This window comes from Amblyomma mixtum, chromosome 5 (genome assembly GCF_055824585.1).
Source record: "Amblyomma mixtum isolate Tamu chromosome 5, ASM5582458v1, whole genome shotgun sequence".
Lineage (NCBI taxonomy): Eukaryota > Metazoa > Arthropoda > Arachnida > Ixodida > Ixodidae > Amblyomma > Amblyomma mixtum.
In genome coordinates this window covers 9275574-9302909 of record NC_143016.1, presented here as the reverse complement: position 1 = coordinate 9302909, position 27336 = coordinate 9275574, and the positions used below count along the sequence as shown (strand labels likewise).

At 48.5% G+C, this 27336-nt stretch overlaps 1 protein-coding gene across 6 annotated transcripts in view; it reads right to left on the bottom strand.

Annotated features, from left to right (window-relative positions):
- The window catches only part of LOC149341289 (band 4.1-like protein 4), a 91388-nt gene that overhangs the window by 17651 nt on the left and 46401 nt on the right, over nt 1-27336 (bottom strand). For all 6 annotated transcript variants that reach the window (XM_089543314.1, XM_089543315.1, XM_089543310.1 and 3 more), the window contains exons 3-11: nt 25027-25069; nt 17783-17861; nt 4884-4981; nt 4204-4324; nt 2261-2348; nt 2070-2158; nt 1291-1354; nt 778-869; nt 642-710 (exon numbers count right to left, since the gene is read on the bottom strand). In XM_089543314.1, the coding sequence (XP_089399440.1) occupies nt 642-710; nt 778-869; nt 1291-1354; nt 2070-2158; nt 2261-2348; nt 4204-4324; nt 4884-4981; nt 17783-17861; nt 25027-25069 (743 nt within the window). The remainder of the gene's footprint in view (nt 1-641; nt 711-777; nt 870-1290; nt 1355-2069; nt 2159-2260; nt 2349-4203; nt 4325-4883; nt 4982-17782; nt 17862-25026; nt 25070-27336) is intronic.

The following is a 27336-nucleotide window of genomic DNA, read 5'->3' as shown; positions in this document are numbered from 1 at the left end:
AAAATGACCTCATAGACATAAGCGGCAACAAAATTAATTATTTCCTTCATTTTACGGAACACTAATGCTGAGAAGCCAGGACTAACACAGAGCTAAAGTGGTTCTTGAAATATGTGTCTGACTGAATATAAAGCACACAGTTTCCTGATGACCTCAGCCCCTCCCAGAGGGCTGAACCCATATCAGCCTTTCACCAAAAAGATTATTCTGTGCACCTAACAGGTGATGCTTAAGAAAATAAAATTCAGACCAAGGATGATACGCTGGGCAATATACAGGTCTACCATCCATTAAACCATGAAGGTGTAAAATGGTCCTAAACTGAGGAACTGCTAGCACTAATGTTGCTTGAAAATACCATGAAAACATACTTTTGTTACTGCAGAGATCTGTGCATACAAAGTTTCTGTTAAATGAAAATGCAAGGGCTTGGCTGTTAAACTGACATACTTTGTTCAGATTAAATAGGAAGCAAAAAGGGAACCTCATCAACATACACTCATGCCAATGAGTAAATCTAATCACATTTTATTTACAAATGGAAAAACTCTGTTTAGTCATCATGCAAAAGCCATAGCATAAACAAGCTCTACAAACTGTGATGCGCTTATTTTATGAAGAGAAGGAAAAATAGCACCCACCTAACTCGAAGTTTTCCTCCCCATCCAAAGTACTTTGATGCTATGGGATTTTCAGATGTCTGGGTAAGCCTAAGAGAAAACAGAAAGTAGGTGAGGCACAAACCTTTCAATGTCAGGAAGAGGGCAAAATTCGTACCTGAAGAAAGAGTGGTGGTCGACGCAGCACCTCCAGAGGTGCTTGCATGCCTGTTTGGTGGCCAGCTCAAATCCATATGTGCTGTCATCACTCTGCCAAATGGTGCAATAGAGAGATAGGAATAAAGGCCGTGCCATGTAGCCAACACCGCTAATGAAAGAGTTCTTCTAGTCTTTTCTGGTAAATCCTGTATAAGTAGAAAGGCAGCTAATAGTTATAGTAAAGACTGTTTAATCCCAATACTGCAAATACCATAATGAAATCAATACAAGGATGCATGGTGCAGATGTTATATATACTGCAAACTGGTTTCATTTGGTTTGGTTTCATTTATGGGGTATAGTGTCCCAAAGCAACTCAGGCTATGAGGAACACCGTTGTGGAGGGCTCCAGATAATTTCGACCACCTGGGGTTCTTTGACATGTACTGACACAGCACAGTATGCAGGTCTCTATAGATGTACTGCAAACTGAAGGACAAATGAAGAAAATTGGACATGCAGTCGTACATACTGTTTTGTCACGAACTTGAAGCATGAAGTAGCATCCCTTGTGATAGACTTTGGTGATGCGCGGCCTGCAGCGGTAATAAAAAAAAATACAATGTGTGCTTTCTCAAAATGGCAAAATCCAAACTAATCACAAAATCAGGATTAGAAGAGCAAACTATGGAGGAAAAATGCTAACATACAGACTTATATTCCATCACTACTTAATAAATTAATTGATGCATATACTGTCTGAGAGACCAGTAGCCATTCAAACCTCCGTTGCTTTCTCCATGAAGCCTCCCCTCCTAGTCCATTATTATGCACCTACAAATCAGTGCATGTAGAGCAACCGTTTTATAAGCATGCTTTCTTTGGGTTTTTTCCCCCGTTCATTTTTTTTTTCCAGTAAACAATGATGCTTGTCTTTGTGTTGATGTCATACTTATGCCTTTTGTCCCAATTTTCTTCTTTTTTTTCTTTTTTCAAGAACTGAGAAAGCGCACTGGAAATGTATATGCCAAAGTGATAGAAGTGTCATCGCATGCCAATGCTTGCAGTTCAAGGGAACACTGACAAGCGATAATCCCTTTTCATTCTACCCCCTCCATCATTATGCAATGGTGATGGAAATAAATTAACATTATTAAAACATACACTTGGATCCAATGAAGACCTAGTGAAGCCAAATGTTTTCAGAAGTTTCAACTGCACATGTATTTTCCTTTTTTTTTTTTAACTGGGTAAATATGACATATGCAACCTGTACCACAGCCGGTTCTTGTACATCAGAGCCAAGCTCACCAGTAATAGTTGCTAACTTTGGATTTATTCCTCAGCACTACGACACCACTGGGAGTCAGCCCTAGGAAGTATTCCGTGTGGTCTTCACCCTAAAATAAAAATGTAAGGCATATTAGATGCAAAAAAGGAACGGGACCATCCAACTATGCAGTCAAGAGGGAACTGAAAAATAGAAAATCAGTTTCACTCACAATAACAGGATGGAGGTCCACACCGTACATATCCAGCCACTTAACCTTGTCGAGAAAGTTCATTTCAGCAACTGCAGGCACTTGGCCTCTGGTGCATGAAATAAATTGAATGCTTGTGTTTGTAATTTAGATCTCAGAATCAATTCACAAACAATACTCACAAAAAAGAAGCAAGAACAGAATTTCGGGAATGAACAAAATCAATGAAAAGTCATGCAGCAAGCAGCTTTTTACAGAGCCGTTCTCTAGTGCCAATGAACAGAACTAATGAATGCATGTATTTGCACACCTTTCTCTGGTCCCAAGATATGATATCAACAACTATTAAAAGGAAGCGCCCGTGTTGTCGACTTTCTTGTGTTGTGTCCCCGTTGCGCAAAAAATCATTTATTATGGCTGAAAACCAACTAGCTCAGTAGTTAACCCTCGTAAAGTATATTTCTTCTACATCAAGCTCGCATTCCTTTCTTCCTTCTACTGACCTTCAGGACGTCAACACGCTCCTGACAAACATTGTGTCTGCGACATGCCGTGCTAGGTACTTGGGATTCGAAGCGCCCGTGTTGTCGTCTTTCTTGTGTTGTGTCCCCGTTGCGCTAAAAATCATTTATTGTGTCTGAAAACCAACTAACTCAGCAGTTAACCCTCTTATAATGTTTCCATGGTGGTACTGTTAATTGCACCAAAAATAAAGCAAAGTTCATAAAGATTCCAACAAAAACTTTTTACGATTTTGAGTTCCTGTTTTTGAAGATGCTCTTAAAAGATAATTTCACTTAGTAAGTTCATGCATATTTTATGAGTTTTGGAATTGACGTGGTGTAGCTGAATGTGACGATACATATATAATAAGCATTCTTGTATGCATTACTTGTATTGCTTCTACATTTGCAGCCTCCAAAGCTCAGTTTCAGTTTCTCACATGCAAGCACACAAAGTAACTAAAAACATATGACAGAAGCCAACAGCCACAGAAACCAAGGGGCACAGGGGATTGTTTTTAATTTATTTATTTATTTTGTGGTGTTGATCAATTTAGAATATTACTGAATATGTTATCGCTTAAAGCTAATTGATTAGAAAAGCAGAAGAAAAAACAACCATATGCCGCCGGTGGGATCCGAACCCACGACCTCCGAATTACGTGTCTGGTGCTCTACCTCTGAGCTACGGCGACGGCTGTCAAATCTTCTGCTTTTCGGGGGTATTTATGTTTACAAGTAAACTAAGCTTGAGAGTGTTCATCAGCGCCACCCACGTTCATAAGCGGCGGACGTAGAACGTCATCGAACGGAGAGGGTGGAAGCTGCGTGAGAACCCTTTTATGCTTCCTATGGCGTCAAGGCTGCCAGAACCGAGGCCCTCGCTAAGCAATTAAGCAAACAAGGGAAGGGGAATGAGGGGCTCGTTATAAATATGACAGAAGCCAACAGCCACAGAAACCAAGGGGCACAGGGGAGTTAGATAGAATTCTGAAGGCTCCTGTCAGTGGCCTTTATATATTTGACCCATGTGACAGAAAAGCGCAATTACTGCCTAAGTTCTCAGTGCAAATTCATCTATTACCAACAAAATACATATGAAAAATGCCACAAACAGACTGTTTGCAACACAGTAGCTTCTGTAGCTTTTGATTCTGCATATGACTATCAGTACATCTGCACACAACTGGCATATTTAGTGCTGATAACATTACAGTGGAAGCACATTCAAAATGCATGAAACAATACTCAATAATGTGCCCACATTTGGTGGCTTCAGTGACATGTTTATACAGACAATCTGTTTCTTATTGAAAAAACAGGATGCATCTCTTTGCACCTAACCTCATTTGCTGGGACGTAAGAAAGTGATGAAGAAATAAAGCCCTAAAAAAGAAACATGCTTAAAGTGACCGCCATTCAACTTGGACTAGCAGCTATCTTATCAACATGTATAGTTACCTTAGTCCTTTGTGCAACTCTGCAACTTTTTCTTCAAGCTCCGGCGTCTGATTCACCAGAAAACGTAGCTCTGAAGCGTAGCCAGGTTGATGTCTCCTTGGATCATAGTCACCAAGCTCAGCTGTTGAATAAATGCAATTATTACTTTTTAATAAAAGCTCCACAGATGTGGGAGGTGGGGTTCTGAGGAATTAATTAGCACCTAACAGGCAATTTCTTGGGGTGGAGAGTAAAAGGAGAGTGAAGCCATCTTGCTATCACATCATCGATTATGTAACTCTACAGCAAAAGAAGAGCCATTGGTGAGACATTATCATTATATTCTAATATAATTCTAAGATACTATAGTCTAATCTAACATAATTCTGACACACTAAACTAAACTAAAAATATCCTGCTTTTAGCTCATTTAATTGTGACTGTGGGAGCTGCTCACATAAGTGGTTAAAATGCCATGATGCAATGAGCAGGAACCTTGTATCCGTATACTGTATGATATTCGCAATCTCCTCATTTCAGCTGCATCCATTGCTTTATAGTTAAAAACATTATAAATGTGTTCACTGTCCTGCCTAAAATAAAAACCGCTGCTCTGATATGCACAATGATATTATCTAAGTACACAGATGCTGTACTATGCAGAAACTGCAACAGCAGTTATTTTTGATGTTAAGACTCACACTGTATGGCCAGGGCAAAAAGTTCAGCAGCCAGGTCAAAACTAATGGGCAGCCGGCCGTGGTAGATATCTTGCTTCACTTGAAGAAAGTACTGGTACCTGCAGCAGCATCATAATTAAGGGAAACCATGTGTAAATGTAAAATAAGAAAACTAAGCAAAATGAAATTCCTTCTCTCACTAATAAAAATTTTTTGTTCGAGATTAGCAGAATTGTACAGTACTATCACATACAGTGGAGCTGCAATGTGCGGCTCGCATGATTTATATAAGTATCCTGTATAAGTATCCCGTAGACTTTCACTGTTTTTCTTCCAGTTAATATGTTTCACGATAACACAATTTCTTGGAAACTGCATTAAAATTTTAATTTGGTCATGTGACCCATTTAGCAACCAACACTAGATGTGCAAACACAAAAGCAGCCACACATCCCAGTGCAAAAAAAAAAGCCATTTGTTCCCACTGGTAATTTTCAATTGAAACTAATTGGAATTTTCCGGTTGTAAATTAGTACACAATTGCAGCCATTGAAGCCATCTGGACCTCTGCCATTTTCACCCATTAGGTCGTATGCAGGCAGGAAACATTCACAGAATGTACAGCTCCAAATCAAGTTGTGCAAAATACACGGTGTGAGACATATTAATGTGCAAAATAAAAACTGATTTTTGAAGCGAAAAGCTTCACTAGGCTCGTCAACACCGGGTCTGGCGTGCGCCGTGATCAATTTTAGCCACAGCTGCGCATGCGCGAAACCGAGCGACGTCGCGCGGAGCGCAGGTGGCCGCTGCTGCCGCAGCCGTCGTCGCCGCCGCGCGCTGACTCCGTCGTCTGAGCTACAGTGCTCTAGAATATTCTTGAGCACTGTATCTGAGCGTTGCCGCGTCTCCTCCTCGCCACCGTTTTCCCCTTTGCCGCTGCCGCGCGGTCGCCGCCGCCGCCATCCCAAGAGGAGAAGGTTCTTTCGCAAAGCGTTGCGAGAACGCGTGAGCGGCAGCGGCGGCCATAGAAGAGGCGGCCATCCTCGCCACCGTTTGACCTTTCGCAGCAGCCGTGCGCAGTGCACATTTGAAAGGAGGGGTATATAAGGTGCGCTTGCCCATAGAACAGGCGCAGACACTGGAAGGAAAAGAAGAAGCAACAGTCGGACGGCGCAGAAACACCTATCTAGAAGTGGTAGCTTGGGAGTTGGCTGAAAAGCAGCGAGAGCTTTTCGCTTATCCAGGCTTAACCTTAGCTAAGCCACAGCCAATTTTTCGAAGGTGACACTTTGCCCTATGCCAGTAATTTTACAAAGGAACCGAAATTATGACAACTATCTGCCTTTGTGGAAATTAATCCGACCGCTTATTCTCGCTTGTTTCATTGTTCCCTGTCATGGCAAGGTGCTGACAGGCCGTCAGGTTGATGGTCACGTGATAGTGTGAAAAAATTGGCCGGGTACATTCCAATTGGAACACCTGAAAGGAGGTTAACTATTGGCTCCTAACTCAAGTGACAGCTCCAAGTGGGCCATAGGCAAGAATGCCTCACATTTAAACCGTTTCATATATGTAGCTGCTGCGTGCTTGCTGACTTGTTCTGTTGCACATATCAACCGATGCCCGAGGCCCAGACAGGTGACTAATTGTATATCACCTTTTGCTTCAGTACCACGGCAAAAGTGTATTTACCAGAACCTCAATAAATAAAATAAATAGGAACACTACAAGCATGAAGAGGTGACAACACCAAAGTGTAATCTCCAATTGTACTGTTGTCGTAGAGCTGCACGCAGCTACGCTTGTCCACTGAGCAAAGTAATTATTTAAACACGACTGTAGTTACGGTGGAAATAATGGAAACAACTATGTTAAGTAGCTATTATCTTTTTTGCAAGAGCCTAATTAGTTTGCTGTTCTGTGTTTGTACAGAGCAATCATTGGCTTGTAAATGTACTCTCCAACTGTAAGTCCCAGTTGGAAGCTTCCATCGGAATGTCCAACTGAAATATCCAATTAGACATTCCAATTGGACCTCCCGATTGGATGATCTGATTGGTACCATGGAACCAACTGGACTGCTCACCTGGAAGTAAGAAAACCAACTGGGCTACCAAATTGGATTCTTCATCAGTCCACTGTATGACCTATTAGGTCCATTTGATTCCAACTGGATGCAAATGGAATGCCCAATTGGACCTCTTTTTTTTTTGCCTGGGATGACAGAGATCACAAGAAAAGGATGCGCACAAAACGAAAGTAAAATTAGTGCACTGGCAAGTCAGAATGACCATGGGCTTGCAACATGTCACCTTGCAGAGGTTAATGGATTGTGTAGCATTAATTCGCTTGCCCTCTCTATTATACATCACTCGCTTTCTTTCCCTTGGCACATATATTACAGTCGTGATGCAGGCGTCAAAGGTTGCGTGCGCGTTCTTCTCTCCAAACCGTCGAGAGAGAAACTGCATAGAACTTTCCATCTCGTCAGAGATGAGAGAGACGAGTTTTGATGAAAAAAAAATAAAGAAAGAAAGCGAAATATGTTCCCCAGCCACGCCACAAGGAGTCCATACAGTCGGCACTTAGCCAGTTACGCGTCAAAACAAAAGCGGAGTAATGACTCCGCGCAGCCACATCCTCCTCCATGAGAGGGCAAAGATTGCGGCGCTCTCTTTTACGCTCGGCTGACTCTGCGGTCGTCGACGGCACTCGAGGGTCTCCCTTTGTCACGTCGCGTACGCATACCCTCTCCCCTTAACAGCGAAAGAAATAAACGACGCACTGCGAGCACTTCCTCTCTTCTTGCCACATTTTGCTCGCTTCGCCAAGACCGGGTGCCTTGCACGCATGCGGCAAACCCCTCAACAGCGGACACCTTGGCCATGAATGGGCCAAATTACAGAGCTCTCCGCTTTCTCTGAGGGACCCACGTGCATCGTGGCAGAGATCCCTCACCCCAGCTGTTTCCTCTCGGCCGAGCGAGGCAGAAGCATAAAGAAAGAAGTCCCGATCTTCGTATCGTTCTATTCTTTTCTTTCGTTCAGCGAGGAGCAGAGGTGCACGTTGGGCGCCAGGCCAGATATTAGGGCGACACACACACACACACACACATATATATATATATATATATATATATATATATAGGCGTGTGTTTTACGCGCGAACCGGAAGTGGAGAGCCGTCGTGGCAAATTATCCGTACGTTCCTAGCGAACAGCGGAAGGTATTGAGGCGCCAAGTATATAGACGAACGTGTGCAAAAGCACCGCGAGGTTCCAAAAGAAAATGCGGGCGGCGGAGCCCTTAGAGCACGTAATGATCGGCTAGTTTTCCGCGAGACAATGGGAACGATAACAACAGCTCCGCTAATGCGGCACTGCCGCCCGCCGTCCTCGCAACGTTCAAGGTTGGCTGAAGCCGTGACACCCATCCTCATGAGCGCAACACCCATGCGGAAGGGAAACGCGAGCCGCGCCTCACAACTACTGACAACGAGCAGATTGCAGACTGCAGTCGTAAGGTGACAGTGATGCGTCATACGCGACTCAAAGAAGGAAAGAAAAAAAAAAAGGCCCACTCCGAGCGAATGGGCGCCTTAAAAAAGAAAATATCGGTTATCAGGAAATTAAAGGCGTGGTAACTGTCTCGCTTCTCGGCGGACACCTCAACCGCGCTGCGAGGCAAGGAAGGGAGGTTGGAGTCATAGTGAACTATAGCTAACTATAGCTAATACTACTATAGTGGGAGAGGAAAGAGAGAGGTGCCGTAGTATAGGACAACGGAATAATTTCGCCCTGGGGATCTTTAACGTGCACTGACATCGCACAGCATAGGGGCGCCTTTTGCGTTTCGCCTCCATCGAAACGAGGCCGCCGCGGTCGGGTTCGAAAATGGGCGAGTTTCGTACGACCATTTCGCTGTCGAGTTCATTCAGGAAAGGGGTGTAAAGTTTACGCCCTCTATAGTTATTCCTCAAAACTTACACCTAGAGGCAGGAATTTTGCGGAAAAAGGTTTATCCAAGACTCCGAATTTTTTTACCCTTTCAGGTAGAGTGGGAAGTTTGATGCAAAAGCTATAGGTCTTTTATACAAGTTGAGCGCGTGGTAACATTCAAGGACAACGGGACGGGGATGGGGGTGTTGGATATATAGTGAGTGAGTTAAAGAAAAAGCTGGGGGTGTCACATGTTGTATGTATTAAGGCGGAAGCCTTTAATGCCTCATCGTTGTAAGCAGTTGTCGACAGAAATGTCACGCTTTTCAATTGGTCGAAATGGTCGTGACGTCACAGTGCGTGAATTTCAAACGGGGCCAATTGTACTTTGGCTAGTAGCCATGCAACCAATTAAAGGGATGGTATGTGATGCTCCATGTAAGTGGGACTGAGTTTGGTTAATTAACTAATTAGCCTAATTAATCTTTCTAATCAGACCAGATAAATAAATGAAACCTAGTAGGAAATTGGTCGAGTTGGGTGAATCGAACCAGGGTCTCCGGAGTGCGAGCTGAGCACGCTAACCACTCCGCCATTCCAGCTCGATGGTTTGGAATGAACAAAGGCGCGTCTAGTGAATACGGTGTATTCGTTCACTCCCATATTAAGAGAAGTCGACGGTCTCTAGCCTGGCTCTAACTTCCAGACGTTTATTCTCTTATTCCTTTCTGAACAGCTGATAGCTGGCGCTGGAAGGAGGAAAGGGAGACGGAGGCGTCAAGAGCTTCTGCGTTTTTACTTGCCACTTTCTATTGCGCTGACCTCAAACGAAAGACACATAAACTTCACTTCGTATTTCGTTCTCTGCGTCCAATTACAGCAGCATGATGAATAAACAAGCAGTGAGGCAATCTAAAGCATACCATTCACAACCAGACAACGCTGTCAATATGATATCATTGTTTCCTTGTTTGAAGAAGGCCTACAGCACGAGCCTTGAAGGCCGACTTCCTTTCATGAGAGCCAAATCAACGTTAAACCACACGGCCTACGTACACTATTCCTGAAGCCAGCATAGTCACTGCGCTTGCCAGACCCTCGGAAGCCCTGCTGCCACCAGTGGACCACACGATGTAAGCAGCGGTCTCTTTTAATACAGCCGTCTCTCCTCCTCTTATCTTCACGAGCGCATCTACAGTATGATTCAGTAGCGTGCAGGCTCAAATATGTGGCTGATTTTTAAACATTCGACAGTCACTGCCGTACATGTACGGCGGCGATCGCGTGTTCGAAATTTCGTGCCACATTGAAAATAGACGCGTACGGGGAGGTGGCGCAACCTCTTGAGATTTACAAAAACATTTTGCTTGCGATTATGTCTTGTTGAAAGAAATAACTAGTATTAATATGCCTTCCTCAGCGCTCCACGTACTTCACGATCCGGCGCTCGCATAGTTTCGGTTTCTCCGCGCGCGTCGTCTGCTCTTGCGGAGGTGCATAATAGCTGATTTTTGTCTTGATTGGCGCTTCGCTTGGTCTACTGTCGGCGTCCTTACGTCCCTCACGAGTGTTCTCGCTCTCCGCTTCGCTTATTAAATTTTTTTTAGTTGTTCAGCTATACTCTTTATAGTTAAGCTGCGCCGCATTGTCGTTCCGTCATGGCCGCGCGCTCCTTCTACTCCTCTGGCGATTATGGTTCTTAACACGCACATATGGGATTGTGAGAGGGCTTGAGTACATACAACTTAATCCACTATGTGGTTGCTCTTCACCTCTCTATCTCCATGTTTTCTTTTTCAAATTATGTTTTCGCTACGCCACACATAGTGCGACCGCCGACTCGGAGTGCTTAACATGCACGTATCGAATCTGAATCATAGAATAAACGCTCGATCGTCTTCGTACGGAGAACAATATGCAACCATTTCCAACTACGAGTGCGACACATCCGCGACATCGCGGAAGCGGGCGTGACGCGGCGATGTGCTCACTGGTACTGTAATACCGTCCGTCCTTTTTTAAATTTTCTTCGGTATTCAGTCTTCAATCAACCGCCAACCATCAAAGGTTAAAGGCCCTAAAAGACGGGCCAGCTTCCTGTACTCTTTCTTTTTCCCGACCGCACCTGTGCTGTTTCTAGTCAAAGAGGTCATTGTCTGCCCAAATGATCGATGGACTAAAAACGTGCACTCAGTTTCCACACAAGTTCCAGTCTTCATGTACTCGACTCCTGACGATGCTTTAAAGAGGCCATATAGGTTCGCCTTTCGGAGAGCTACACGTGAATTTCAAGTCACGAAAAGAGCAAACTGCCGCCTCAATAAAAGAACAGCGCTGTTTAGCGGGCGTCATTAGAGAAAGCACTTCAGGCGTTTTGTGTGGCGTCGGAGTGGATGCCGGACCACACGTGTCAGTGGACGCGGGGCCCTGGAGGCGCACAGACCACCGCCGCGGGACGACAAGCACAGCCGGGTATATATACCGCACTCAATGGCGTCTTTATAGGCGGCCGCGTTGCGGCAACAAAGGCGGACAATGTGTGCTTTCGCGTGCTCTTTTCTTTTCACGCGAAATCGAAGCGGCACGATCGCCGCGGGCGGCTCCACGCAAAGCAGTCGTCAAGCAACGCACGCACCGTACTCGCGCGAGCTGCACGAAACGCTGCGCGAGGCCTGCGGTAAAAAGACAGCTCGCGCGGTGTCCAGCAGAATTTTCGACAACCGTTCCTCGGTTAACTTCCCTTTTTATGTGTTCCTTTCTGAGGCCACTCTGAACGCGCTTAGTGAACGCTGTTTCTTTCAAGGCATTGCAGGCGACTCAGCACCCAATGAAAGTGCCCGACGGCTCAGAAGTAAAGGACAGCTTCGCCTGGTGCCCTGACGTTGCCACTGAATGTAATCATCCTGCCCCTCCTCCTACTCCCAATAACTAAGCAACCGATTCATCCTTATTCCGATAAACGCGGACGATCAATAAGATTGATGAGGAGAGCAGTGCGTTAGCATATGGGCTCTGATTTTGTAGCGAAAGCAACATTAGCCACGAACTTGCGATTTCGCTGTGGCGGTTCTACGAGGAGGCACAGAGACCGACCTTGAGCCGTTGCCTAGCAACCGCCGCAGCTGGCGGACACCGCGCGCTCGCCGCGCCATCTGGCATGACGTCACACCGCGCGTCTCGCCGCGGAGCCGCTGCCGACGTTTGGTATGACGTCACACCGCATGCCTCGTCGTTGCGCTCGCCTCCGCTCGCTTCGCCAGCTGTGTCGCATGCCTGATAACATGTCAGAGAATTGAAAAGGAGAGTTCGCGTGCCCCGCAACCACAGTTGAGGCGGCAGTATGGACGGCGACAAGTCTACTAAGCAGAAGGAGAGCCTGGAATCGACATCGGAACGAGATGAAGAGGAAATGAATCGCCCAGGAAACAGAGCAACAGCGCGCCGAGCGACTAGCTAAACGCCGTGAATATGCCAACGCGAGATGGGCACGTTTAACGTCCGATGTCTCGACCGCTAGCAGCAGCGACAGCAGCCAGATGAGAGACCGGAGTCCTGCTTTCCCTACATATATCCTGGCATAGCCGAGCTAAGCCACTGCCAATATTGTGAGCAATTTGTGTTGACGAACCGAATTCACTCTTAGGAATGTCAATTTAAGTTTTGCTACGACAAATTACTTATTCCATATTTTTGAATTTTTTTTACTGCAATTATAATTCTTACAATTCCATTTCTTTTAATTCCGGTTAAAATTCATATTCCAATTTCAATTCCAAACCGAATTCAATTCCAATTTTTCCAGTTCTTTGACTCCTCCTCCCCCAACCCGTAGCGCACCTTTGCGATCTGCGCGCTTCCTTCTTCGTGACGTCACGGAACCTCTACCGCCTCCTCGTTTCCTCCTCTCCACTCCACTGTATCAGTGCCCGACGGACGCCGGGCTTTCGTTCGCATGGCCGTTCTAATGCTCACGCATTAAGAGGAATTCATTCAGATTACAAACGCTTGGTCTAGTACGCATATCTTTGTCGCTGCGCACAACAAACGAATGAAAGCCGCGGTGGCCCAGTGGTTATGGCGCTTGGCTGCTGACCCGAAAGACGCGGGTTCTATCCCTGCCGCGGCGGCTGAATTCGATGGAGGCGAAGTTCTAGGGGCCCGTGTACTGTGCGATGTCAGTGCACGTTAAAGAACCCCAGATGGTAGAAATTTCCGGAGCCCTTCACTACGGCGTCCCTCATCTCGTAGCCTGAGTCGCTTTGGAATGTTAAACACCTATTAAACCATAAAGCATAAAATAAGAATTGGAAAATTGGTTTTCAGAAAAGGAAGTGGCCCTGTAACTGTCTCAATTCTAGGTGACACCTCAACCGCACCGTGAGTGAATGGATGAAGGACGGAGTGAAAGAAGGGAGAGAGAGAAGGGGATACCGTGGTGTAGGGTTCCGGAACAATTTCGACTTCTTTGGCGTGCATCTGACACCACCCAGCACGCTACTGTCTCGCAATTCATCTCCATGGAAACGTTTCCGCGGCCGGGATCGAACGAGCGTTTTCGGGCTCCGCAACCGAGCGTCCCAACATTGGAAGATGCGCCAGGAGAGTGAAGCCAACGTCTATCGCCATTTCCCATGGTAAGATGGCACATGGCGCATCGTTTGCGCAACACGTGAAAAGAAAGCTTAACCGATGAAAGCGAGTACAGCAATTCTGCGAAGGCTTTTGATATCTGAGCTTGCCAGCGTATATTTAGGGTTGTTCGTTTTCGGGTAAAACCCGATTTTACCCGATTTTTGCACCCCGAACGTGTTCCTAAAATATCGGGTAAAACACGATTTTTCCCGATTTCTGAAACAATTGTGCCCACGGAATTGTTGTGCCTCCAGTCTCAGACAAAGAAAAGCAGTTGACATTGTGGAAACTGGGAGCCGTACTCGAGCTGTTCCAGAAGCGGCTGCTGAGTCAGATCGTTTGATGACTATACCGACCTCTCTTTATTTCCGTGATGGACGATGTAGGCTCGCTTCGCGAGGAGTTTAACCACTACTTGCTGGAAGCAAGCCCCACAAATGAAGGTGTTGAAGTGATGGACTATTGGAACGACGCAACTGTGCGTTACCCCAGGCTAGCAAATGCAGCGTTGTCATTCTTGTGCTAGCTAATGGCAGCTGTGACATTGAGAGAACGTTCTCTCAGCTATGGTATACCTGCAGAAGCCAGACAGGTCTCGGATGGAAACCGAGATGTTGCGCATGCAGATGATTATGTATGTTAATAAGGACGTGTAGAACGTGGATGACCAGCCCTCATGAATAAAATGTTTCTTTTCTCAAAACTGACAGTTGCCTCTCACTGCGAGTAATAATTAATTACCAAAGAAACGCCAAATTTTTCAATACTTTCTTGAAAGTAGCCCAAAATATAGCCCTAATTGTTACCCACCCGTTAGAGCAAATGGAATAAATTATTAGTTTGCAAATTTAACCCGATAAAACCCGAATTTCGGAGATTTTCCACAAAAAACCCGATTTCTCCCCTATTATCAAGCCGAAAAATAACGCCCGATTTTTACCCCCCGAATTTGAAAAAATATAAAACCCGACAACGAATAACCCTACGTATATTGTGGTATTCGGCAACTAAGCATAAGGACGCGTGGCAAAATCGCGTCCGCGGCGGCCATGTTTCGATTAATGAGAAATGCGAAAAAATACCGGCTTGCTGAGCGGTGTTAGTGCCATTTAGGGCGCGTACTCGAACCAGCTCTTTTTTGTATCTTTCTTGGTCATTGTAAACCATTTGCTTATTTATCAACCAGAGTCCCATGAGCAGCGTGTTGTTTTTCTGGGTTTTAACCGCGACCAAGTGTAAGCACCATGCAGAAAAAAAAAAAAAAGAGTCATCGCATTTGCCAAACACCTGTCCGCGCCCATGATTAAGATAGCCGGCGCCGGCTTGACCTCCTCCTGTTGACATGCATAGGCGGGCGAGGGCTCGCAACACACGAGGATCATGGGCGTCCGGAGGGGGGGGGGCAAGGGGGGGCGGCTGCACCCCCCTGGAAAATCACTCACTCGAACCGTGGGTGATGGCCGCACGCCAGGGGCGGTGGTGCGCTCAGCCAAAAGGGTAAAAGCAGCCCCGCTTCCACGCTTTGGGTCACATCTGCGAAATGCCGCGTCCGGGCGCGCGCCGTCCCGCCGTTTTCAAACCAAGCCATCGTTAGCTCTACAAAAGGGCGACTTGTTGCAGACATGCAGCGGCACCGGCTAGCATGTGTTTCGAGCCGCCTTGAGATGGGTGTCTGTTTCTTTGATCTCTAGACAGATGCGACACGGAGGCAGACAGGGCACAGGGCATCTTGTTCTCGCCTTCGTTACGCCGGCCACCGATGAACTCTTCAGGAGGGAAGGACAAATCAGCCATGTCCACCCCCGCTTTGTCGGGCTGCTCAGGGGCAAGCGGGCGATGAGTTGGCGCCGCCGCCGGATCCACGGGAGAGCGCAGTTCGGTAGAAGCGCCGCTTTCAGAATCTTCGGCAAAGGGGATTAGCTGCTTTTGTTCACGGCGACGCAGTCTCCAGAGGCGCCCCCACACCAGCGTTCCTTGCGTCTTCTTCGAAAACCGGCGCCTTTGGTCAACGCAGCCCGATGGCGCCTGCCTGGCTCGCCTGTCACCTCTGGCTGGGCCTCAAATCCCAACAGCGCCCATGTACTGTGCGATGTCAGTGCATGGTAAAGAGACCCAGGTGGTCGACGTTATCCGGAACTCTGTACTACTCCGTCCCTCATAGCCTGAGTCGTTTTGGGGCTCTGAACCCCATAAAGTTCAGATATCTGGGCGTTATATTTTCGCATAACTTAAAATGGAATGCTCACATAAATAACATATCTGGGAAAGCACTTCGCAAACTTGGTTATCTCAAACGAACCTTAAAAAATGCCACGAAGGAATGTAAATTAACTGCTTACAAATCACTAGTTCGACCCATCCTGGAGTACGCCTCAATTGTCTGGTCCCCTCATTACGCGCGCGACATTGACCGTTTAGAATCAGTTCAAAAAAAAAGCAATAAGATTCATCTTCAGCCGGTATGATCGCAAGTTTTCACCTTCTTCCCATATGCACAGTTTATCTTTACAAACATTAGAACATAGGCGCACACGTGAACGCATCATTATGCTGCACAAGATCGTTCACACATCATCTGGCATTCAGGCACCCTTCACATTTGTGTCATCAAGCGCACGTGCAACCCGACGGAACCACCCATTAAACATTGTTCCCTTCAAACCGCATATAGATTGTTTTAAATTTTCTTTTTTCCCTCTAACCGTTGAAATTTGGAATGGATTGGACGGCTCACTTCGTTCATTGCCAATTGAAGATTTTGTTGTTCAGTTGCCTGACAATTTGACCCGTTGATCTGTTTTTAATATTTCTGTGTTATCTATTTCTATGCTACCCATGTTATTTGTTTTTACTCATGTATTCACCCACTCCTGCTATGTCTCTCCTCAGAGACAGCAGTATTTATAAATAAATAAATAAATAAAAACAAATTTTCCGACCGGAGTGGCGAGTGTCCATTCCCCTCGGAAGTCTCGCGCGGCGTTCCTTTCACCCCAAGAGTGCGCATTCGGGGATATTGCGGCAAGTAAGCCCTTGCACGTGTGCGCGCCTCTGTGTTCGTGCTTCGGTGTCTTTAGTGGCCGGTTGTCAACGAAGGTGAGAACAACCACGACAGCGGACGAGAAAACGACGAGCGGCGAGCAGTGTGTGTGCGGTTGCTCGACTGTGCGGATGCGCGATCAAGATGGAGCGAGGTGTTTGAAGCGGCGAGCGTGCATTTATCTTGTAAATAAGTTTTCGTTGTATATATAGTCATCTTTTGTTTTCAAAGTACGCGTTCAACCGTTTTCCCAATCAATGTGTATGATGAGTGTGCACCGAGAGCGTGTAATGAAGCACGGAAATGAATTTATCACCCGTGTAATTACGCAATTCGCCCAGAAAAATTCGAGGCGCCTACAGTTGCTGTTCAAGGAAGACTGACTGAGTGACTGTAGTTGCGTGTTTGTGAACATATTGTGCTGTGTGCTGGTCATCAATCCGGGTGAGTCGAGAACCCGTATGCAGCAAGACTGAGCACTCTTCTGCACGAAGTGACAGTACCTTTTTGCATTTTTTAGTAATTTTAATTGTTTCTCCCTTGATAAACTCCAATATATCTCTCCTAGCCACGCTTTAATTTGCTGTTTATAATTTTTCTTTCATGTGTGTATTTCCCTTCTTTTTTATTTATATATATATAAATGAATTTACTCCGCAAATAGTGCGTTTTTCCTACGAACATAGCCCCCCGCCCCTCCGGCGTCAAGAACCAATGGAGCCCCCCCCTGCAAAAAATTCTGCGGACGCCCTTGACGAGGATGCCTTGCCGATAGGCCCATCAGCCAGTAAAAATGGCCGAATCCTTGTTGCCTAGCGCCAGGCGCTTTTTTTAGGTCTTGCTGCAGAATCGTACGGAGCAGCAAGTACGTGGTCTTGTAGGGTACAAGAATCCTTCGTCCACTTCCAAACGTATCGAGCACATCTCACACTAGGCAGACGCAGAGGAGCACCTATAGCTGCTTAATATGGCTGAAGGATGTCTTGCTAGTTTTGTCAATGTCACTGCAGCTGCGGTACAAATATTTGCACGCTGGCAAAGACGCAGATACATTACGTACAGACCACGTGTTCACATATAGACGCCAAGCTGAAAGTAGTGCAAAACAATGTGAACAAAATGGCCTGCTTTACGAGAGGAACACGATCACCGCCATCTGGCAATCCCGTCTTTGGTATGATTCGATCCCTACAATAAATTCTCTCCAAAGAACTGCGTGGTCCCAAAGTGTTTTTGTGTGCAACCTGACCGTAAGGCACTGAACCTGCCTTTGCCGCTTGCATAAACAATCCAGGCACGCGCACTCACCTCGTGATCTCCTCCAGCAGCTTGCAAGGATCCGGAGTGTAGAACTTGACGCCGAAGTAGAACGTGAAAGTCTGCATGCCTGCAACGGGTAAGACCGCGCACACGTGATTATTCGCATTCGGGCACGGAGGGCATGCACATGTCATCTGAAACAAGTCAAAATCTTGGCTGCCTCGTCAGATATATAGACCCTGATCATTCTCAGATTTGGCGGGCGGCAGAGGATCTTTTGTGGCAACTCTGAATGCCAACAGGCGCCGTAATCTTGCGAGGATCGATCAGCTTTCGAAGCCAGGGGCCCCGCTACAACTTTCACTACGTTATGCCCGTCTGTTACAAATCAACATTTTGGTTACAAATGGTGATGCCACCAAATCCAATCCAATACAATCCAGTCCAGTCCGGAACCAGAATCTAAAAGTGAGGGACAGGTTTTCAAGCAAAAAAGCGCCGCGGCATATAATAATAATATAACAGTTATATTGTGTGTAGCTCTATACAGCTGTACAGCTATCGCCGTAAAAAGCAGGAACTCTCGGCAATCCTGTTTCCAGTGCTGCCGGTCCAACTGCACGTTACACTGAAGTGGCTCGAATAAACGCGAGCACAAAGCACAAATAACCTGCCAAGGCGAGCACACGCCACAGGTGCCAGGAAGACAGGATCCGCCCGCGCCGACAAGGCGGGCGTGGCAGTCGACGCGTGCTGTGCATGCGGCAGACGCGGGGCACGCAAACCCGAGCGGCACGAAGAGCCGCCTCGGTAGCCGCTGCGACGCGGGAAAGGCGCGCCGCCGTCCCGTTCCTCGTTCACGGTCGAACGCGTGCTCTCGCGGTCGCCGCCGCGAGAGCATCGGCCGTCGGCCATCGATTACCCGAGCATTGCGTGAATCGGGGTCAACGGCTGCGCGCCGAACGACCGACCGTCCGTCTTACCGCGGACACAGTCCCCGAACACTGCCCAGACAACGGTGCCTGGTGCTGAGCTCCGTGAGGGCGCCTTCGCACGCGCGTTTGGAGGCGAAGGCGGATGACCGCGGCATCCGCGAGTCCCCGCGGGATCAGACGGTGCCCCTCTCCGGTTCCCTCGGGAGAGACACCCTCTCGTCACGCCGGCGTGACGAAAGAGAAACGTCGTCGACCCGGCGTGGCCGCCGTGACGACGACAATCGGCCCCTGGGTCACCATCAGCAGTCGGCTGCGGCGGAACCCAGCCATAGCTCGGCTCCGCGTGATTACCTGCGCGCGCTACCATTGACGACGCTCGAAGCCACGCTTTGAATGACTGTGGGCCGCTGTCCTTTGACCCTCGGCGCGGGCCCTTTTGTGTTGGACAACGGGCTAGATTCCGAAATTGTGAAACGAACGAGCCCGGCGGTCTTCAGCGATAGCGCCTGTGGCGGGCTGGGCACACGAATGCGCAACGCGCTACGCTCATTGCTGCAACAACATGAAAGGAATGTGTTGTTTTCACTCTGTATATCTCACCAAGGTCATTTGAAAGAAACCGCGGCCTAATTATAAACCTGTTACTTAGTCTTATTTTCTTCTTTTCTTCATGCGTTTAGCGAAAGTCATCCGATGTAAGCAAAAAAAAGCTAGAAACCTCAGCTGAGCGAAACCAACGGTACATTGTTTGTCGTCATGTGGCGCTCCTCAGAGTATTTCTGATACACAAAAGATCGATACATTTTTTGTCTGTGGCAAAGTACCCACTGCGCGAACCTTTTTGTAGACATAAAGGGGCTGTGAGACCGAGTCGATAAATGCTCCTACTAGAGTGTTCCTAGTGAAGCTGTCTAGGGTGCCTCGATGCCAGCGCCGTGGCATCGAGGCACCCTAAAGCTGTCAGGCCAGCAGCGCTCCGTACAGAATGATATGAAACGCTCTCAATTTCTTCGAAGGCCCTCCTCTCATCACAACCTGTCCACCGGATGGTGAACGAACTGCCCACCATGGCAGGTGGCAGACTGAATAATGATTAGTCGCGAAAGGTTGCTCAGGAACAGTAATACCTGTGCTACACGGCAACGTTCGAATGACATCCGAGTCGAATGACATTCGAGAATTGGAATGACATTCGGACTCGACGGACTCCCGCGGTGCTACACGACACTTTCCAAACGCATTCGAAAGCCTCAGCTCGTTTTCAGTGTAGAACGACGACGACGGCGGCGGTCACACTAGTCCGACAACGACACTATATATCACGCTCAACAGCAGCATGTCATTATAGTGAAATATCTAGTTTACTATAATATCATTGTAATGGGACAGATTTGTCAGGCCAACGACACCGACGAATCCGATCGGCGGACGGTCAGCCTTGTCGGCGGCTGAGCGAAAGCACGATGATGAGGCGGCCGTGTGAATATGTTCGCGCTTCTAAATGAGCGATACGAACGGCTACATTTCACATGTGCACACCTGAACACTCACCAGCGATAAGCGCTTGCCAAATTAATTTCAGTCGACGACGGCTCCCTTCCCTTCCGCGACGACTAGGCCTAGCGAGTCCGCCGGGTTGGATCTGTGATTGCGGTTGTTGTGAAGAGCGAATCACAAGCTTTGGCGAATGCAAATGGTCACCGAGTGTAGTTTTGGCAACAGCGACCTGAAATCAACTATTGCTTACGCCGCAGGGCACGTATACGAAGAACGGCAAACGCCGATGTGACCCAGACTGCCGAGTCGGGCTTTACGGCCAGCAGCAGTACGGGTGCGAGGACTCCCAGGGATCTACGAATGTAAAGTGGAGAACGGCCAATGAGAGAGAGAAAACCGAAATTCTAGCGCGCCTAATTCGCATCCGGCCTAACCACACTAGATCGTCCGTCAGGTTTTGTGAACGTAGTCAGGAGTTACATACCCCTCCACATGAAACTTTCGCTAGAGCTCCAACTCAGTGAACTCGAAACATTAGAAAAAGAAAAGAAACCTATAAAATTTGTGAGAATTAGCACCTAGGAAGAGATTTTCTTTTTTTTTCTATTGGAAAGTAAACCAGATTAATAGTTCGCGTCGTCTGAGTGGAGTTTTTGCGAGAAACGAGTACTCCGTGGCCAAACGCGAAAGAACGGCTCCTCGGCACGTTTCTCTGACCACGAGACGCCGTTACGGCCGGCGGCGCAGTGTGCTCAAGAACGGAAGTCCATTTGCAAAGTTGGCCAAGACGAATGCGTTTCAATCATCTGATGGACGAATAACACCAACTCAAGGGGAAATGCGTCAATGCTGTCCAAAGGTCAAGTGCCTCCACGGAGCCCCGCGTCGTAAGGAACTGTCGTACATCCGTTTATGAAGGAATGACCAGTCGCGGAGGACAAGCCGCCGAATTCACTAATGAGGAGCGAAGTCCCAACAAGCCGGGTCTATGAAACTCTCTCGAGCTTTGATACGCTAACGAGCTCGGCGCCTGCGTTTTTCTCACGCAAAGACAACGACACGGAACGAATGCGCGCGTGGACTCCCCTCTGCAGCTCCGAAAACGAAAGGCCGTGGCCAGGCCAGCGTGACGAGGACGGGGACAGCAGCCGCATTGGGGCGCGGCGACAGCGTCGTTGGTCATTCATCCGGTCCGGCCACGAAGGAACGTGCACGGCGCGCCTGTCCGGCTAGCCGCGACAGGGCACTCGTTTGTCCGTGCTTGCTCGACCGTAGTTTCTTTCCGTGGTCGTTCCTTTCGGTTTGGAACCGTTCCTTTTCACCTCTCCTGGACCTCAGATGATTTGGCGACTCGTGAAGTCTCGTAGAATATCCGTAGTACAGGCGAAAAACAGTCCGTCAGCGGACTTCGTGCCGTAACAAAAAATTTGCGTGCAACGACGCACGCTGTGGGAGCTAAAATCATTCTTCAGTGTCCTTTGCAGGACGCTGCAAAGCAAACTTGCACCTTTGCATATACTAAAACATTTTCGGCGGTCTCCGCTACGTCGCACAAGGGATAGTTATTACAGAGAAGACAGAAATACCCTTTCTGCAAAGCGAGGTTTTAATAGGCAGAGGTTCGGTGAGCAATTTAAAGAATTAAAACTGGCCTAGCCACCCACGATTAGCATATAGCAGCTGGCAAGGACAGTATAAGTAAAGGGTACATGTGCAACGAAAGCGCCTGCTCTTCACCGATCAGTTGTAGTGGACGTGCGCCGTAAGAATCCGCAGGGTCCGTGGCACACAATAAGGCTGCGTGTGTGCCTCACAATCGGACGCGCATATCGATACTGCGCGCATGTGGGAGTGGAGCAGAGGAATGCAATGTAGGCACGGAATGCTCCTCAAGAGTCGTCCGTACCACGCGCATCAATGCAGAGCAAAGGCGTGCCCAGCACGCGATCACGGGCGGTCCATTTCGGGCGCACCGAAGTCCCCTGGACGCTCTCAGCGATGCGCCACGAGCGTTCCTCTCGCATCGTCTTATCGCTCCCCGCACTCGCGGGCCACGGTGGAGATAACGGATAGGCGGGGCAAGCGCGGTGCGCGTAGAATATATAATGTAGCCAGCCTCCGTACCATTACACCTCTATCAACAGCAGGCGTCTGTTTTTGTCTGCGCGCCTCTCTCCGTGAAGGTTAGGCGACAGTACTGTGGGCGTCTCGGAGGCCCTCTTCCCCGCAGACATCGGAAACGAACGGTTGTGTCCACGCATCTCTGGGGCAGCACCACAAGAGAGGCGAGCGCGCTTCGGCAGATCTGCGGGATAACGCCTCTGCTCACGACCGCGCCTCGCATCCATCCAGAGGCCCGTGGCGCGGTCGATTCGGGAACCCAGCGCAGTGCTCCTCGTGCAGTGAGCCTTGAGAAAAGGCAGACACTGCGTCGATCGGGGCTCGGTGAATGAGTGAAGATGGAAACGAGAAGGCGTGATCCTCTGCGCCGATACACCAGCGCGATAAGGGCACGGCGAGCATGTCGCTGGCGAACTCAAACGACGTTTTCGTGCGGGCTTCGCTCAGCGATTGAAGACGCAGGCGCAGTGGGAGCGACGAACCTGTAATAGAAATGCGTTCGGTATCGTTTCTTTCCTTTTTCTTTTATTTATTTTCACCTCGGTCGCTGTAAGACGTGGCAGTCGGCAGGTATGAACAGCCCTGAGCCCTTGCGTCTGGAAGCCGCAGATCACACAGACGGATTGAACCCAATGCGGAACGAATGAAAGAATTGGGTCAAGGGGCCTGTACCATCCTTCAGTGGCCACGTATACACAAGCCGGAATAGTTCCATTTTTGATATAAGCCAAACTATGCGGAGATATGAAGCGAGCTAGAGCAGCACGCTGTTGCGACGTGTACGGCCGAGACAGCAACTATACTGCAACGTGAATATGAACGAGTGCCGCCCAGTCATGTTTAGTTCATGTTTAGTTCATGTCTGCTCATGTTTAGTCAGAAGCTCTTCGGCCTCCGACAGCGTTTGACGGACTCAGGGAGGGGCGTGGACCAAACGTCCAGTCCCTCAGCTGTTAAAGCGTCACTACCGAGCTTACCACGCATGTAATCCACGCAGGCGCCGGTTCGAGCAGGCTCACGTATTGACACTGTATGGTTCAGTGCACGCAGATGCTGGCTCCGCGGGCACTAGATGTCGCGAGTTAGAACGCGCACCGCGGCGGCAGTTACGACTCGGATGGGATCCAAAGATGCCCGTACACAACAAATTGAGTGTCGATCAATTGGACTGATGCGGACGAAATGTGAGAGCAGTCCACTTCTGTCTTCTTTTACTTTGAGCTATCGTCCTGCGGCCTGGAGTGCGCCACGACGACCAGGACCGCTATTTGTAACTCCACTAAGCCACTATCATCAACAGAACCCACTAACTATCATCTGTCACTGAAGTGTCCTTACCAAGTTGCTATTGCAGGTGTTTCATTAGAGCCGGTGTGTCATTATAGCCGGTGTTTCGTTCTATAGGCGGTGTTACAGGCGGCAGGTGGAGAGCAGGAACTTGCCCTAAACGTCACCTGCCACGCCACTAGCCACGGCTGGTGGAGGCTTTAAACAGATGCCAACACCGATACCAGACATTTGTTTTCGCAGTCATGGCCCTCCTAATGCTTTCCCATAGCAGGCTGCCTAGCCCATCTGCGACAGAAATATGGACTGGAGAGCAAAGCAAGAAAGGTTGCAGTTATCGACATAATGAGCGCACAAAAAGGTTACTTCCACAAATGTAAAGAATTTCAGGACGCGCGCATCCCCTTTGTGAGCAGGTGAAAGGTTTCAGGACATCTAATATCAGCCATCCATGTGTACGTAGAAACAATCATACAAGACAATCATACATGGAATTAAACAAACATGACAAATACCAGTGGTGTCTTCTCCATCCAACCTCTGTCCACCCCGGTCGTTTTTCTTTTCTATTTCTCGGCATTGTGGCACAGGCGGGAACATTTATTCTTAACTCCTTGTGTTAGTCCGAACATTGTCCTTGCCTCTTATGCGGTGTTTTACGCCCCACCCTGTCGTCGGACGACATTCGACAACAGTGACTATTTCGAAGACGTGTATAACCTCCTTGATGGTTTATGGTTTATGGGGTTTAACGTCCCAAAGCGACTGAGGCTATGAGAGACGCCGTAGTGGAGGGCTCCGGAAATTTCGACCACCTGGGGTTCTTTAACGTGCACTGACATCGCACAGTACACGGGCCTCTAGAATTTCTCCTCCAAAGAAATTCCAGCCGCCGCGGCCGGGATCGAACCCGCGTCTTTTGGGACAGCAGCCGAGCACCATAGCCACTGAGCCACCGCGGCGGCTATAACCTCCTTGAATTATAGAGAAAAATATAGAATATTCGAGCAAATACAGAATATCTTTCTGTATTTCAAAATATATAAAAATACAGAAATTTATCTAAAATTCGAAAAACTAGTGCAGTTGTCTCCTTGCTCCATCAGCAACCGCTACAAGCGCCGAGGCTGACTGGAATGCTTTGCCTCTTATATTCTCTCCGCTAACTGCTTCTCGTATGCGCAATGTGCTTCTGCTGTCTCCACCCTCGGAGTTTCTATCCCCTTTCTTTTTCTGTGTGTACCGCATGCCGACACTGTTTATGTCGTGCACATTAATCTAACACTAGCGTAGGGCGATATTTTCCCTGTTTGGCTCCATTCCCTCCTTCGCGGATTGTGCTTAGCCCACAATATTAGATGAAGGGTTGAATGAGCATAGCCGAACTAACACACAAAAAGAGCATGCACACACACACATACAAACAACGAGGCATAAGGAATGAAGACTCACCTTTTACTTGTCTGTGAATTTTCTTGTTCGGGTCAAGCCAGTGCTGGAAAACGAAGAAAGGCTAGGGTGAGGACGCTGGTGCAACAGAGACATAAGTAGCACGTGAGATCCCTCAGGCTAGAGAATAGAGGTTTAGCGTAGCGAAGATGTATACTAGCGTAGACGTCTCCGGTATGCTAAATCTCTCTAATGTGTCATCACTCGAGTCCACGTAATGCATTCAATGAGGTGATCGCGAACAGAAATGAAAGCTTTTGCCTTCATGCTCAGGAGCTTACAGAACATCGTTTACTTGTGAAGCACAGTAATGGTCACGCACTCTTCCACACGAAGGTCAATGAAGTTACCAACGCTGGCAGTGTGAAATGCATCAGCTTCGTTCGGACAACGGTACAACAAGTCGCACTTCTCAAGAGGTGCGAGCAAAACTTTAGTTTCTTAACTATACCTCAATGATCACCGAGTCGACTTTGCCACGCTTCGCTGTTATAAGTTGATAAAAAGCGCCTTCATAATATACAACACGGTAACGTGCTCCTGTATACAGAGGCTTTTACATTCCTGCACATTTTAATTTACTGCTCCGCGGGCCGTGCTGTATACATCCGTCGGTATTCTTTAATATGACCATTGGCATCGGGTCTACCTATAAGATGAGCGCTGATGCAACCGCTCACGTCAGTCGCCGAGCAAAGCAAACAACGGCGGTGCAACTCGTCCGGTTGACATCCAGTAATCGAATCATCTCCGCAGTGTGCGCGCAAGTGCAACGCCATATCAATTCACACCGCGCGCGCTACGCACCGCCGTGTCGTCCCTGTCACGCGTCACCAAGCTAAAGCGGCGGCGTCGCGCTCATCGAGCAGATGGAGAGATGACGCGCTTGGCGGCGGCGGGCAGTCGTTGTCCAGCGTGGCTCGATAACGAGCCGCGATGGCCACTGCCCCGCAGCGTGTCCGGAAACACGGACTCGACACCGTGCGTGTACTAGTTCACTGTAGTCCTAGTAGTTCGTGCAACTGGAGACACCGCGGCGGCGCAGACGCAGCGCAGGGCGTCAGCTCAGCCTGCGAAGAGCGCGTGGGATGACGACACGCACTCGGTCCCGCTAGAATCGTGCAGCGTCGTGGGAGCAGGACGGCAGGCGCCAGCCAGTGATCGCCGCCGACTGAATTCGCGGAGCTTTTCGCGTATTAGAACAGACCATGGTTCTTGGCCGTCGCGTCGTCGGTTCAAACGTTCGGCAAGTGCAGGCGCTCCGGATAATCGAGGACCGTTCAGTTTGTCTAGCAGCTGTATTGTGCATGCGGCTGCCCATTAAAAGTTCTACCTTTTACGAAGCTGCACGCTTATAGAGAGAGGCGGGGTACACGGCCGCCGCGTCGCGGCAAGACGTGACCGACGGTCTGTAAGCGCGCGAGCGGCCGACGCGACCCCAAACTGTCTCCGCGATCGGGGGACACCGCCGTCGAGACGGGGAAGGAGACGGTCCGTCTAGACCGCAAACGCCGCCTCGAAGCCCGTCGATGCGGCCCTGTGTAAGAACAACGGTCGTGCTGGCTCGAAGCGGCGAGGCAGAGAGCGCTCAGCGTGCGGTCGGCAAGGACACGCTGTGGTCACGGCCCTGAACAGAAAAGAAACCCAGCGCGTATCGAGCGCTGAGAAACACCGCCGCTTAAGACGAGCTGCGAGACCGCGATTTCCAGCCAAGACACGCCGAAGAAGGTCCGGATCAAGGTGCGGTCGGTGTACGGTACTTGCCGACCGCACTGGCTATATTTCTCGTGCGGTGAGTCTACAGTGGGCTGAAGGCAAAGTGACTGACGTGACTACTGCAAAGGACTTGTGTGGAGCTATATATTTAGCAGCGGCACTTCCGCATCCCCACCCACCACCATCTACCCATTTTCCTTTTGATGAATGTCTTGTTCGATTTAGAGGACTGTTGGCTTTTTTTTTTTTTTTCGTCATAGGAGCGACTGTTTTATCGACGAGCTTGTAAGTAGCCGGTAGCGATCGTGCGAAAACGGAGAGATCAGAACTATACGCCTTCCTAATTTTGCGAGTGCATACTTTATCCCTTTGTAATGCAGGTTCTTGCACCGAAACACTGGCTGCTCCGATACGTCAACAAAAGTCCTGACACATGGACATACTCGATCGCAACCAACTCTTCAGCATGGACAAAGCCTGCCAACCAAAGCACACACATTGCGGCCGACAACATACGTTGCGTTTTCTCTTCGTTAACGAGTAGACACAAATTACACACTACGGGCAAGGTTAAGAAATAATCCAAGCTAGCCAACC